The sequence below is a fragment of the Melozone crissalis genome, unplaced genomic scaffold (assembly GCF_028551555.1).
Source record: "Melozone crissalis strain CALT ecotype California unplaced genomic scaffold, PUWL_Pcris_2 ptg000096l_1, whole genome shotgun sequence".
Classification (NCBI taxonomy): domain Eukaryota; kingdom Metazoa; phylum Chordata; class Aves; order Passeriformes; family Passerellidae; genus Melozone; species Melozone crissalis.
The window spans coordinates 1,589,509-1,604,573 of NW_026535873.1; the positions used below are offsets into that span (position 1 = coordinate 1,589,509).

The 15,065-nt window shown below is 55.2% G+C and overlaps 1 protein-coding gene across 1 annotated transcript in view; it reads left to right on the plus strand.

Moving 5' to 3' along the window:
* Window positions 1–6,984: 6,984 nt before the first annotated feature.
* LOC128947319 (uncharacterized protein DDB_G0271670-like) overlaps window positions 6,985–15,065 on the plus strand; it is a gene marked incomplete at its 5' end in the record, with an annotated part of 51,399 nt that continues 43,318 nt past the window's right edge. Inside the window, 4 exons of the mRNA XM_054291572.1 lie at window positions 6,985–7,050; window positions 11,250–11,332; window positions 12,648–12,705; window positions 13,901–13,983. Coding sequence (XP_054147547.1) covers window positions 6,985–7,050; window positions 11,250–11,332; window positions 12,648–12,705; window positions 13,901–13,983 — 290 coding nt within the window. The remainder of the gene's footprint in view (window positions 7,051–11,249; window positions 11,333–12,647; window positions 12,706–13,900; window positions 13,984–15,065) is intronic.

Below are 15,065 nucleotides of genomic sequence, written 5' to 3' on the forward strand. Positions count from 1 at the left end.
AACCATCAATTAGTGACCCCCAGAGGAGCAATTGCTGAACTGGGTAAACCCCGAATGTGTGGCATTGATGGTTGCTTCACTAGTGACCACAGAAGTGGATTCTAGCCAGGAGCTGAAAAACTGAAGATCCTGATTTGGACAGAGTTCACAGCAAGGCTGACCACAAAGAGAACCTACTGAAAAGCCTCCAGGAAGATGTTCGGACAGCTCAGCAGCACCATGGAGCTGGCCAGAGCATGCTGGACTCTTTCAAAAGGTATTGTTGGCTTTTCCCTTCCTGATGATCCCGGCCTTCCCAGGTTATGGCTGTAAAGGTGGTGGGGTATTCCCACCAAGGTTGAGGTTCCTTTCTTCCCTTCAGAGGAGAAACTTATTGCCCTCTGGCAAAAATGGAATGAAGAGGATGGAATTCTTGGAATTTTTCTGTCAGAAAGATATTTCTATGAGTTTTTCTGATGGGCAAACCTTTTTGGTTTTTTTACAAATGTGCTGTATGCTCTGGATGTTTTTGTATGGGAGGGCATGGAATCCATTTTCCAATTAGTTTTGGACCATGGGTTCAGACACCCCCGAATTTGCCTAACATTTAAGGCACTCTTTCCGGTCTTGGAACAAAGAGCAGATGCTTTTCCCTAGATTGCTAACTGCGATGAGCAAGCCCCATTTCCCCCGACTTCAGTGGGAGAAGACCCTTTGGAGGAAGACGACCTGCTGCTTCCCAGGCCCCCTGCATCCCGGTGGGGGGGGGAAAGTTTCAACTGGAGCCGAAGTTTTTTTTCTCTGTGTTTTCAGAGCACGCTCAGATGGAGCCATCCCTTTCTTCCCCTTCTCTCTCTCCGGGGGGATGGGAGTGGGCTGCGCCTCCCCTGATACCCCTGCAGGCCCCGCCCAGGCCGGCCTCCTTGACCCCACCCCACTCAGAGATGGGGGCGGCACCGGTCTCCGAGGCCCCCCTGCCTGCTGGGCCTGCGGGGCCGCCTCCCGGACCTGCCCTGCGGCCACCTCCCGGGCAGTCCCGCCTGCGCCTTCACCGGCTTCCACGCCTGCGCCTGAGAGCTCAGAAACACCGCTCTCTGCGCCTGCGCCGGTGTTGCGGGGCAAGAGCGATCCTCCGCCGCTGCCAGCTGCCCGCCCCAGCTGTTCCGCCGCCTCCCGTGCGCACTCCGCCGGCTTCTTTCATTGCGTCTCTGCAGCTAACCCCGGAGCCAGGGGCAGAAGACGCTGCCGACCCCGTGCCATGCCTGCTGCCACTCCCAGAGCCAAGCAACACAGCAGTGGCGTGTTCCCGCCTACCCCACCACCTCCATCGGCTGCCCCGGCAGTTCTGCCACCACTGGGGACTTTGTCCTCTGTATCTGCGTCACAGGCTGCCTTGGAACCGGCGGCAGGTTCGAGCTGGGACCGGCCTGGGCTGTTTGCCCTTGCAGCAGCGGCCCCGGCGGCTGGCCTCTCCTTCCGTGGAGGAGGCGGGGCTCGCCAGCTGGCTGTGGGTGCAGCCCGTCTGCTTGCGTTCAAAATAAGCATTCTCGGCGGGTTGGGGGATGTTTGGTTAGTTGCTGGCCCTTGGAGGTTGTCATCTCTGCCGCCCCTTGCGTGCCCCAGTGGCGAGGGGCAGGTGGGTCCCAAAAGTTCTGCCCTTGGTCCCCAGCCCAGAGGGGGTGGGGATGGTGCCGTGAGGCAGATGGGAGACACACCTGTTGCATTTGCATTGCAGAGGCAGAGGGCACAGCGGGAAGAGATCATGGCTTGCTTGCTGTGGGGAACAAACATTCCTAGACCCGAGATGAGGGTTCTTGGGGCTTCTTCTATTTCCCTGCTGCTGGCATGCCTTGGTGATTTTGGGGAAAAGAAGCGTCTCACCACCCGTTCTGCCATTGTACTGGCAGCAGGGTGCAGGCCTGTGGCAAGGCAGAGCCTGCCTCGTGAGTTGGGCCTGGGCTGTTGGGCTCGGGTCCCTGGGCCAGGGCCACCTCCTGGCCTCCTGATGGGTTTGGGGGTTTTGCTTTCCTCTTCTTGTCCTGGCCCACCCATTGTGGGCCAGATCTGGGGTTCCTGGTCCCTCTCCATGGGCCAGGGCCTCCCAGGGCCTTTCTCTGGCTACTCTGCTGCTGCTGCTCTTTTTGAACACAAAAAAAAAAAAAAAAAAAAAAAAAAAAAAAAAAAATTTAAATTAAATAAAGAGAGTTGAAACAGCTGGCCAGGACATTCCAGAAGTTGTCTCAAATGGTTTGAAACTGTTTGATGACTGTCAATGGACTTTTGATAACTATTGATGGACTTTTCTGCAGTGGACTTTCCTGCAGCAAGCCTGTTTCAGGATCAAAAAGGGAGTTTCAGAGACGGCAAAAAGGAACATGTTCAGTCCATGGACTTTTTCCTGAAACTCAGCTACAGTTTGGACTTGAATTTTCTTTGCAATGTTTTCGCATTTTCTTATAATGTAAGATTGTTGTGGTGATTTGATAGAATTGTATGTTCTTCAGATGAAGAAATTCCCTGTTCATTCCACACCAGGACTTGATTGAGATTTGGATTGGCAACAGATAACCTGTCAAGTGTTTGTTCTTTCTTCTGCATGTGCACAGCAGAGAAAATTACAAACATTTTTTCTATTTAATTTATAAAAATTTAAAGGGTGAAATGTCACCGACATCTTTTGTGAAAAATCCTTTCTTTAGGATTTTTCCCCCTTCTGAGAAGCTGTGGCCTCAGCAACAAAATGTAAACCATGGTTATCTGCTGCTGTGGAATTCAACAGGTGGATCCGTGATTGGTCTCGGGACGACATTTGGATTTACTGACCACTCATGGCAGAGCTGGGTCTCACCCTCTGCTGAGACACAGAACCTTCTTATTCATTCCTATTGGATTCTTAGCTTAGCTAGCCTTCTAAGGACTTTTCCTTCTAATTTTTTAGTACAGTTATACTGTAATATATATATCATAAAATTATAAATCAATCCTTCTGAACATGAGGTCAACATTCTCACCTCTCTCTTCATGTGCAACCCTTGCAAGCCCTGTGACATCTGTCTCCTCCTCGTCCTCCTCCTCCGCCTCGTCCTCCTACTCCTAGTACTCCTCCTCCCAGCATTCCTCCTCCTCGTCCTCCTCCTCCTCGTCCTCATTCTCATTCTCATCCTTCTCATCCTCCTGCTCCTCCTCATCCTCCTCCTCATCATGGTCTTCATCATTCTTGTCATCCTCCTCGTCCTCGTCCTCATCCTTGTCCTCCTCCTCGTCCTCATCCTCCTCCTCTTCCTCCTCGTCCTGGTCCTCCTCATCCTTTTCATCCTCCTCTTCCTCCTCATCCTCCTCGTCCTCGTCATCATCCTCGTTCGCCTCATACGCCCTGTCTTCCTCCTCCTCGTCCTACTCGTCCTCGTCCTCGTCTTCCTCCTCCTCCTCCTGATCCTCCTCCTCCTCCTCCGCCTCCTCCTCCTCCTCCTCCTCTTCCTCCTACTCCTCCTCCTCCTTGTCCTCCTCGTCCACCTCTTCCTCGTCCTCCTCCTTGTCCTCCTCCTACTCCTCCTCCTCCTCCTTCTCCTCATCCTCGTCCTCTTCCTCCTCCTCGTCCTCCTCCTCCTCGTCCTCCTCCTCCTCATCCTCCTCCTCATCCTTGTTCTCCTCATCCTCCTCCTCCTCATCCCCGTATTTCTCCTCCTCGTCCTCCTCTTCATCCTTATCCTCCTCCTCATCCTCCTCCTCCTTATCATCCTCCTCGTCCTCCTCCTTGTCTGCCTGCTCCTCCTCCTACTCCTCCTCCTCATCCTCGGCTTCCTCTATGTTCACCTACTCCTCCTCCTCCTCCTCATTCTCCTCGTACTCCTCCTCCTCCATGTCCTCATCCTTGTCCTCGTCCTCATCCAATGCCTCCGCCTCCTCCTCCTCCGCCTCCTCCTCCTCCTCTGCCTCTTTCCCATCATCCTCCTCCTTGTCATCCTTCTTGTCCTCCTCGTCCTTCTCCGTGTCCTTGTCGTCCTCCTCCTCCTCATCCTCCTTCCTGTCCTTGCCTTCCTCCTTCTCCTCCTCCTCCTCCTCATCCTCGTCCTCCTCCTCCTCCTCCTCGTCACTGGCCTAACCCTCCTTCACCTCCTCCTCCTCCTTGTCATTGTCCTCGTCCTCCCCGTCCTCCTTGTCCTGGTCCTTGTCCTCCTCGCTCTCCTCCTCCTCCTCCACCTCGTCCTCTTCCTCCTCAGCCTCCTCCTCGCCCTCCTTGTCCTCCTCCTCGTTCTCCTCTTCCTCAACCTCCTCATTCTCCTCCTGGTAGTGGTCATCGTCCTCCTCCTTCTCCTCCTCCTCGTTGTCCTCCTCCCTGTCCTTGTCTTCCTCCTTCTCCTCCTCCTCCTCCTCATTCTCCTCATCCTCCCCATCCTCCTCCTCATCCCTGGCCCCCCCCATATTTCTCTTTCTCTTCCTCCTCCTTGTCATCGTCCTTATCCTCGTCCTCCTTTTCCACCTCTTCTTCTTCGCCTGCCTCGTCCTCCTCGTAGTCCTTGTCCTTGTACTCCTCGCTCTCCTCCCTCTCCCCCGCCTCGTATTCCTCCTCCTCGTCCTCCTCCCTGTACTTGCCTACCTCTTTCTTCTCCTCCTCCTCCTTGTCGTCCTCTTCCTCGTCCTCCTCCTCTTCGTCCTCCTCGTACTTGTCCTCGTCCTCCTCCTCGTCCTCCTCGTCCCTGGCCTCCCCCTCCTTCACCTCCTCCTCCTCCTCCTTGTCATTGTCCTCGTCCTCCTCGTCCTCCTTGTCCTCCTCGCTCTCCTCCTCCTCCTCCGCCTCGTCCTCCTCGTCCTTCTCCTCGCCCTCCTTGTCCTCCTCCTCATCCTCCTCTTCCTCAACCTCCTCATTCTCCTCTTCGTACTGGTCATCGTCCTCCTCTTTGTCCTCCTCCTCCTTGTCCTCCTCCTTCTCATCCTCGTCCTCTCCCTTCTCGTCCTCATCCTCCTCCTTCTCGTCCTCCTTCTTGTCCTCCTCGTCCTCCTCCTCTTCGTCCTCCTCATGGTCCTCCTCATCCTCAACCTCCTCATTCTCCTCCTTGTCCTCGTCCTCCTCCTCCTTCTCCTCCTACTCGTCCTCTTCCCAGTCCTTCTCTTCCTCCTTCTCCTCCTCCTCCTCCTTGTCCTCCTCGTTCTCCTCATCCTCCTGCTCGTCCTCGTCGTGCTCCTCCTCATCCTCCTCCTCATCCTCCTCATCCCTGGCCCCAACATACTCCCCCCCTCCTCCTCCTCCTCCCTGTCCTCGTTCTCGTCCTCATCCTCGTCCTCCTCCTCCTCTTCCTCCTCCTCCTCCTCTTCCTCCTCCTCCTCCTCGTCTTCCTCTTCGTCCTCCACCCCTAGTCCTCCTCATCCTCCTCTTCCTCGTCCTTCTCGTCCTTCTCCTCATCCCCTTTTCCTCTTCCACATCCTCCTCATCCTCCTCCTCACCCTCTTTGTCATCCTCCTGCTCGTTCTGCTCCTTCTCCTTTTCCTCCTCGTCCTCCTCTACCTCGTCCTACACCACCCTGCATTCTGCATCCTCGTTCTCCTCGTCCTCCTCATCCTCTTCTTCCTCCTCCTCGTCATCCTCACACTCGTCCTCCTCCTTGACCTCTTCCTGCTTTTCCTGTCCTCCTCCTCGTCTCCTCCTCCTCCTAGTCCTTCTCCTCACCTCCTCCTCTTCCTCCTACCCCTCCATTTCGTCTTCCTCCTCCTTCTCCTCATCCTCCTTTTACTCCTCCTCCTCTGCGTCCTCCTCCTCCTCATCCTTCTCACACTCATTGTCCTCCTCCTTGCCCTCATCAGCCTCATCCTACTCCTCCACCTCGTCCTCCTTTTCATCCTATTCCTCCTTTTCCTGCTCCACGTCATCCTCGTCCTCCTCATCCTAGTCCTCCTCATTCTCCTCCTCCAACTCCTCCTCCCACACTTCCTCCTTCTCCTCATCCTCATCCTCCTTGTCCTTCTTGTCCTCCTTGTCCTCATTCTCCTCGTGCTTCTCGTCCTTCTCCTCATCCCCTTTTCCTCTTCCACATCCTCCTCATCCTCCTCCTCACCCTCTTTGTCATCCTCCTGCTCGTTCTGCTCCTTCTCCTTTTCCTCCTCGTCGTCCTCTACCTCGTCCTACACCACCCTGCATTCTGCATCCTTGTTCTCCTCGTCCTCCTCATCCTCTTCTTCCTCCTCCTCGTCATCCTCCTCTTCCTCCTTTTCCTCCTCTGCCTCGTCCTCCTTCTCCTCCTCCTCCTTGTCCTCCTCCTCCTCTATGTCCTTCTCCTTGTCCACCTCCTCCTCCCCTCGTCCTCCTCTTTTTCCTCATCCTCATCCTCCTCCTCGTCCGCCTCCTCCCCCTCCTTCTCCTCCTCCTCCTCCTCCTCCTCCTCCTCCTCCTCGCCCTGTACCTTCTCGTCCTCCTCCTCCTCGTCATCCTCCTCGTCCGCCTCATCCTCAACCTCCTCATTCTCCTCCTTGTCCTCGTCATCGTTTTCCTCATCCTCCTCGTCATCCTCTGCCTCGTCGTCCTCCTCCTCCTTTTCATTGTCTTCGTCCTCGTCCTCCTTTTCCACTTCCTCCTCCTCCTCCTCCTCTTCCTCCTCTTCCTCCTCCTCCTCCTCCTCTTCCTCCTCCTCTGCCTCCTCTTCCTCCTCTTTCTTGTCCTCCTCCTCATCCTCCTCCTCGTCCTTGTCCTCTTTGAACTCCTCATCCTCATCCTCATAATGCTTGTCTTCCTCTTGCTCCTCCTTCTCTTCCTTGTCCTACTCCTATTCATCGTCCTCCTCGTCTTCCTCATCCTACTCCTCGTCCTCCTCCTCCTCGTCTTCCACCTCTTCGTCGTCTTCTTCCTCCTCTTCCTCGTCCTCCTCCTCGTCCTCGTCTTCCTCCTCCTCTTTGTCATTTTCGTCCTTGTCCTCCTCGTCCGCCTCCTCCTCCTCGTCCTCCTCATCCTCGTCTTCTTCCTTGTCTTCCTCCTCCTCGTCCTCCTCGCCTTCGTCCTCATCCTCTTCCTCCTCCTCGTCCTCATCCGCCCCATCCTCCTCCTCCTCATCCTCGTCCTTCTCCTCCCTTGCTTCCTCCTCCTCCGCCTCCTCCTCTTCCTCCTCCTTGTCATCGTCCTTGTCCTCCTCCTCCAGCTTGTCTTCATTGACCTCCTTGTTCTCCTTGTCCTTGTCCTCCTCGCTCTCCTCCTCCTCCCCCGCCTCTTCCTCCTCCTCCTTGTCCTCCTCACCCTCCTTGTCCTCCTCCTCATCCTCCTCATCTTCCTCAACCCCCTCCTTGTCCTCCTCCTTGTCATAGTCCTCCTCCTCCTCCTCCTCCTCTTCCTCCTCGTCCTCATCCTCCTCCTCCTCATGCTCCTCCTCCTCTGCTCGTCCTCCTCCTCGTCTTCTTCCTGGTCATCCTCCTCGTTCTCGTCCTCATCCTCATCCTCGTGCTCTCCCTCCTCCTCCTCCTTCTCCTCCTCCTCGTCCTCTTCCTCCTCGTCCTCCTCCTCCTCCTCCTCTTTATCCTCCTCCTCGTCCTCCTCATCCTCAACCTCCTCATTCTCCTCCTCGTTCTCGTCATCGTCCTCCTCGTCCTCCTCCTCCTCGTCGTCCTCTTCCCCATCCTCAACCTTACATCGTCCTCCTCCTCGTCCTCTTCCTTGTCATCCTCCTCCTCCTCCTCCACCTCCTCCTCCTCCTCCACGTCCTCCTCCTCTTCCTCGTCCTCCTCCTCCTCTTCATCCTCCTACTCGTCCTCTTCATCCTCAACCTCCTCATTCTCCTCCTCGTCCTTCTCCTCATCTTCATCCACCTCTTTCTCCTCCTCCTCCTCATCCTCCTCCTTGTCCTCCTCCTCGTCCTTCTGCTTGTTCTCCTCATCCCTGCCCTCCCCGTACTCCCCCTCCTCCTCCTCCTCCTCCTTTTCATCGTCCTCATCCTCATCCTCTGTTTCCACCTCGTCTTCCTTGTCCTCCTCGTCCTCCCTGTCCTTGTCCTTCTCCTCCTCGCTCTCCTCCTCCTCCCCCACCTTGTCCTCCTCCTCGTCCTCCTCTTCCTCAACTTCCTCATTCTCCTCCTCGTCCTCCTCATCCTCCTCCTCCTCCTCGTCCTCTTCCTCCTCATCCTCCTCCTCGTCCTCCTCCTTCCTGGCCTCCCCCTTCTCCGTCTCCTTTTCCTCCTCCTTCTTGTCCTCCTCCTCATCCTCCTCCTCGTCCTTGTCCTCCTTGTACTCCTCATCCTTATCCTCCTTGTCTTCCTCTTGCTCCTCCTCCTCTTCCTCATCCTACTCCTATTCATCCTGGTCCCCATCCTCCTTTTTGTCCTCCTCATCCTTGTCCTCCTCCTCTTCATGGTCCTCGTCCTTCTCGTCCTCCTTTTCTGCGTCCTCCTCCTCCTCCTTTTTCTCCTTCTCCTCCTGCTCCTCTTCGTCCTCCGTGTCCTCGTCCTTGTCCTTCTCCTCCACCTCCAACTCCACCTCCTCCTACTCCTCCTCCTCCTCCTCCTCTTTGTCCTCCTCCTTGTCCCCCTCGTTCTCTTCATCCTCCTCGTACTCTTCATCATGCTCGTTCACCTCATACGCCTCGTCTTCATCCTCCTCGTCCTACTTGTCCTCGTCCTCGTCTTCCTCCTCCTCCTCCTGATCATCTTCCTCCTCCTCCTCCTCGTCCTCCTTCTCCTCCTCTTCTTCCTTCTCCTCCTCCTCCTCCTCGTCCACCAGCTCTTCCTCCGTGCCCTCCTCGTTGTGCTCCTCATCCCCGTTGTCCTCCTCTTTGTCTTCTTCCTCATCGTCCTGGTCCTCCTCCTCACAGGATCACGGAATCACAGAAATTCTAGGTTGGAAGAGACCTTTAAGATCATCGAGTCCAACCCATGTTCTAACACCTCAACTAGATCATGGCACCAAGTGCCACATCCAGTCTTTTTTAAACTCTTCGAGGGATGGTGACTCTACCATCTCCCTGGGTAGATGATTCCAGTATTTGACCACTCTTTCTGTAAAATACTTCCTCCTTAATTCTAGCCTATATCTCCCTTGGCGCAGCTTGAGACTGTGTCCTCTTGTTCTGTCTGTTGTTGCCCGGAGAAAGAGACTGACCCCCAGCTCACCACAGCCACCCTTCAGGAAGTTGAAGAGAGTGATAAGGTTACCCCTGAGTCTCCTTTTCTCCAGGCTGAACAACCCCAGCTCCCTCAGTCATTCTTCATATGGCATGTGTTCCAAGCCCCTCACCAGCTTCGTTGCTCTCCTTTGGACACACTCAAGCATCTCAACGTCCCTCCTAAAGTGAGGGGCCCAGAACTGGACGCAATACTCCAGGTGAGGCCTGACCAGTGCTGAGTACAGGGGAAGAATGACCTCCCTGCTCCTGCTGGCCACACCGTTCCTGATACTGGCCACGATGCCATTGGCCTTCTTGGCCACCTGGGCACACTGCTGGCTCATGTTCAGCCGACTGTCAACCAGCACCCCCAGGTCCCTTTCCACCTGAACACTGTCCAGCCACAACGTTCCTAGCTTATATCGTTGCAGGGGGTTATTGTGGCCAAAGTGCAGGACTCGGCACTTAGACTTGTTGAACTTCATCCCATTAGATTCTGCCCATCCATCCAACCGTTCCAAGTCCCTCTGCAAAGCCCTCTGTCCCTCTAACAGATCAACACACGTTCCCAGTTTAGTGTCATCTGCAAATTTGCTAATAAAGGACTCTAAACCCTCATCCATGTCATCAATAAAAATATTAAACAGAACTGGCCCCAGCACAGACCCCTGAGGGACACCACTGGTGACTGGTTGCCAGCTGGATGCAGCACCATTCACCACCACTCTCTGGGCCCGGCCATGCAGCCAGTTCTGAACCCAGCAAAGAGTGCTCCTGTCCAAGCCACGGCCTGCCAGTTTGTCTAGGAGAATGCTGTGGGAGACAGTGTCAAAAAAGGTGGTCATAAAAGGTGACCAGGTTGGTCAAACATGACCTACCCCTCCTAAATCCATGCTGGCTGGGTCTGATACCCTGGCCATCTTGTAAATTTTGTGTGATGGCGCTTAATAGAAACTGTTCCATTATTTTTCCAGGTACTGAGGTCAGGCTGACTGGTCTATAATTACCAGGATCTTCCTTTGCACCTTTTTTGTGAATGGGTATCACATTGGCCAGCTTCCAGTCATCCGGAACCTCACCAGTGAGCCAGGACTGTTGGTAAATGATGGAGAGTGGCTTTGCAAGCTCGTTTGCCAGCTCTCTCATTACCCTGGGGTGGATCCTGTCTGGTCCCATAGATTTATGAATATCCAAGCATTTCAGTAGTTCTATGATTGCCTCCTCTTGGATAATGGGGGGACTATTCTGCTCCCTGTCACCATCAACCACTCCAGGCAGGCAGGTGTCTTGAGGGCAAGTCATCTTCCCACTAAAAACTGAGGCAAAATAGGCATTAAGCACTTCTGCCTTTTCCTCATCTTCAGATACTAAGTTCCCTCCTTTGTCCAATAAAGAACAAAGGCTGGTCTTACCTTTCCTTCTACCATTAACGTATTTGTAAAAACATTTTTTATTATCCTTTACAGAAGTTGCCATTCTAAGTTCAAACTGAGCTTTGGCCTCCCTAATTTTTTTCTGCATGCTCTAGCAGCCTTCTTGAATACTTCCTTAGAGACCTGACCCTTCTTCCAACGCTGATACATCCTCTTTTTATTCTTAAGTTCCTCCAAAACCTCCTTGCCCAGCCAGGCTGGACGTTTACCCCGTTGACTGATCTTTCGGCACACAGGGATGGTCTGTTCCTGTGCCCATAAGATCTCTGTTTTGAGGTATGCCCACCCTTCCTGAACTCCTTTGTTTTTTAGGACTGCTTCCCAAGGGATGCTCTAAATAAGTCTCCTAAACAGGCCAAAGTCTGCCCTCTGGAAGTCCAATGCAAGAGTTTTACTGGTTCTCTTCCTGACTTCACCAAATATTGAGAACTCTATTATTTCGTGATCACTCTGCCCCAAGCGACCTCCAACCACCACATCTCCCACCAGCCTATCTCTATTTGCAAACAGCAGATCTAACATAGTCCCTCCCCTGGTGGGTTCACCCACCAGCTGCAACAAAAAGTTGTCCTCCATACATTCTAAGAATTTCCTGGACTGCCTCTTTATTGCTGTATTAAGTTCCCAGCAGATGTCTGATAGGTTGAAGTCACCCAAAAGAACAAGGGCTGATGATGTCCTCCAGCTTGTCTTCGTCGTCTTCCTCGTCCTCCTTCTCCTTGTCCTTGTCCTCCTCGCTCTCCTCCCCCTCTCCCGCTTCTTCCTCCTCCTCCTTGTCCTCCTCCTGGCCCTCCTTGTCCTCCTCCTCATCCTCAGCATCTTCCTCCACCCCCTCCTCGTCCTCCTTGTCCTAGTTCTCCTCCTCGTCCTCCTCGTCCTCGTCCTCCTCATCCTCTTCCTGGTCATCCTCTTTGTCCTCGTCCTCATCCTCATCCTCGTCCTCTTCCTCCTACTCCTCCTTCTGCTCCTCCTTGTCCTCCTCCTCGTCCTCCTCATCTTCAACCTCCTCATTCTCCTCCTCGTTCTCGTCATCGTCCACCTCGTCCTCGTCCTCCTCCTCGTCCACTTCCTCATCCTCCTCCTTACATCGTCCTCCTCCTTGCCCTCCTCCTTGTCATATTCCTCCTCCTCCTCCTCCTCCTCGTCTTCCTCCTCCTCGTCCTCCTCCTCCTTCTCCTTTTCATACTCCTCCTCGTCCTCCTCATCCTCAACCTCCTCATTCTCCTCCTCGTCATCATCCTCCTCGTCCTCCTCGTTCTCCAATGCCTCGTCCTCCTCCTCCTCGTCCTCCTCCCTGTCCTTGCCTTCCTCCTTCTCCTCCTCCTCCTCCTTGTCCTCATGTTCCTCGTCCTCCTCCTCTTCGTCCTCCTCATCCTCCTCCTCGTCCTCATCCCCCTCTTTCTCCTCCTCCTCCTCGTCCTCCTCCTCCTCGTCCTCCTCCCTGTCCTTGCCTTCCTCCTTCTCCTCCTCCTCCTCCTTGTCCTCATGTTCCTCGTCCTCCTCCTCTTCGTCCTCCTCATCCTCCTCCTCGTCCTCATCCCCCTCTTTCTCCTCCTCCTCCTCGTCCTCCTCATCCCTGGCCTCTCCCTACTTCACCTCCTCCTTGTCCTCCTCCTCACCCTCCTTGTCCTCCTCTTCCTCAACCTTCTCATTCTCCTCCTCGTACTAGTCATTGTCCTCCTTCTTCTCCTCCTCCTCCTCCTCATCCTCCTCCCTGTCCTTGTCTTCCTCATTCTCCTCGTCTTCCTCCTCGTCCTCCTCCACCTCCTCGTCCTCCTCCTAGTCCTCTTCATCCCTGTCCCCCCCATACTCCTCCTCCTCTATCCCTTCCTTGTCATCGTCCTCATCCTTGTCCTCCTTTTCCACCTCGTCTTCCTCATCTGCCTCGTCCTCCTTGTCCTCCTTGTCCTTGTCCTTGTCCTCCCTGCTCTCCTCCCTCTCCCCCGCCTCGTCCTTCTCCTTCTAATCCTCCTCCTCGGCCTCCTTGTCCTCCTCTTCCTCCTCCTCTTCCTCCTCCTCTTCCTCCTTGTGTTCCTCCTCCTCGTCCTCCTAGTCCTTGTCCTTGTCCTCCTCGCTTCCCTCCTCGTCCCCCGCCTCGTCCTCCTCCTCCATGTCCTCCTCCTCGCCCTCCTTGTCCACCTCCTCGTCCTCCTCATCTTCAGCCACCTCATTCTTCTCCTCGTCATCGTCCTCCTTCTCCACTTCCTCCTCCTCCGCCTCGTCCTCCTCCTTCTCCTCCTCCTCCTCCTCCTTCTCCTCCTCCTCCTCCTCCTCCCTATCCTTGGCTTCCTCCTCATCCTCCTGCTCATCCTCCTCGTCCTCCTCGTCGTCCTCATCTGCTTTTTCTCCTCCTCCTCCTTCTCATCCTCCTCCTCGTCTTCCTCACTGTCCTTGTCTTCCTCCTTCTCCTCCACCTCTTCCTCTTCCTCCACTCCCTCGTCGTCCTGCTGCTCATCCTCCTCGTCCTCCTCCTCGTCCTCATCCGCCTCTTTCTCCTCCTCCTCCTCGTCCTCCCCCTCGTCTTCCTCCTCGTCCTCCTCGTCCCTGGCCTCCCCCTCCTCCACCTCCTCCTCCTCCTTGTCATGGTCCTTGTCCTCCTCGCTGTCCTCCTCCTCCTGCAACCCGTCCTCCTCGCCCTCCTTGTCTTCCTCCTCATCCTCCTCATCCTCAACCTCCTCATTCTCCTCCTCGTCCTCCTCCTCTTCGTCATCCCCTTCCTTATCCTCCTCCTTACCTCGTCGTCCTCCTCATTCTCCTCCTCCGCCCCTCGTCATCCTCCTCCTCCTCCTTCTTGTCTTCCTCCTCCTCATCCTCCTCCTCATCTTCCTCCTCTTCGTCCTCCTCCTCGTCCTCCTCCTCGTCCTCCTCATCCTCAACCTCCTCATTCTCCTCCTCATCCTCGTCATCGTCCTCCTCGTCCTCCTCATCCTTTTCTGCCTCATCCTCCTCCTCCCTGTCCTTGCCTTCCTCCTTCTCCTCCTCCTCCTTGTCCTCCTCTTCCTTGTCATCCTCCTCTTAGTCCTCCTCCTCGTCCTCATCCCCCTCTTTCTCCTCCTCCTTGTCCTCCTCCTCCTTGTCCTCCTCCTCCTCATCCTCCTCGTCCCTGGCCTCCCCCTCCTTCACCTCCTCCTCCTCCTCCTCGCTCTCCTCCTCCTCCTCTGCCTCATCCTCCGCCTTCTCCTCCTCCTCGTCATCCGCCTCTTTCTCCTCCTCCTCCTCATCCTCCTCCTCGTCCTCCTCCTCGTCCTCCTCATCCCTGCCCTCCCCGTACTCCCCCTCCTTTTCATCGTCCTCGTCCTCCTTTTTCACCTCGTCTTCCTTGTCGTCCTTGTCCTCCCTGTCCTTGTCCTTCTCCTCCTCCTTGTCCTCCTCCTCCTCCCTCTCCTCATTCTCCTCCTCATTCTCGTTATCGTCCTCCTCGTCCTCCTCGTCCTCCTCCTCCCCCTCCTCCTCCTCTTTGTCATCGTCTTCGTTCTCCTCTTCCACCTCATCTTCCTCGTACTCCTTGTCCTCCTTGTCCTTTTCCTTGTCCTCCTTGCTCTCCTCCTCCTCCCTCACCATGTCCTCCTCCTCGCCCTCATTGTCCTTCTCCTCGTCCTCTTCATCCTCCTCGTCTTCCTGCGCCCCCTCCTCTTTCTCCTTCTTGTCTTAGTCCTCCTCCTCCTCCTCCTCCTCCTCCTCTTCGTCCTCCTCCTTGTCCTCCTCCTCATCATCCTCTTTCTCATCCTGCTCATCCTCCTCCTCTTCGTCTTCCCCCTCGTCCTCCTCATCCTCAACCTCCTCATTCTCCTCCTCGTCCTCGTCATTATCGTCCTCGTCCTCCTCATTCTCCTCCTCCTTCTCCGCCTCGTCCTCCTCCTGCTCGTCCTCCTTTTCCTCATCCTCCTCCTTGTCCTCCTCCTCGTCCTCCTCCTCCTCCTCCTTGTCCTCCTCTTTGTCCTTCTCGTCTTCCTCGTCCTCATCCTCCTTGTCTTCCCCCTCATCCTACTCCTCCTCATCCTCCTCCTCCCTGTCCTCCACCTCCTCATCCTCATCCTCGTCCTCCCCCTCCTCCTCCTCTTTGTTCTCCTCCTCGTCCTCATCCATTTCCTCCTCCTCCTTGTCCTCTTCGTTCTCCTCCTCGCCCTCCCTGTCCTCCTCCTCCTCCTCCTCATCCTCAACCTCCTCATTCTTCTCCTCGTCATCGTCCTCCTCATCCTCTTCCTCGTCCTCCTTTTCCTCATCCTCCTTCTCTCCCTCCTCCTCCTCGTTCTCATCCTTGTCTTTGTCCTCGTCCTCCTCCTCTTTGTTTTCCTCCCTGTCCTTGTCCTTGTCCTCCTCCTCCTGATTCTCATCCTCCTCCTCATCCTCCTCATCCTCCTCGTCCTCCTCATCATTCTCGTCCTTGTCCTCATCCTCCTCCTCCTCCTCATCCTCCTCCTCCTCCTCCTCATCCTCCTCGTCCTCCTCATCGTTGTCATCATTGTCCTCCTCCTCTTCCTTCTCCTCGTTCTCCTTGTCCTCCTCATCGTCCTCGTCCTCATCCTCCTCCTCCTCCTCATCCTCCTCATCCTCCTCGTCCTCCTCATCGTCGTCCTCCT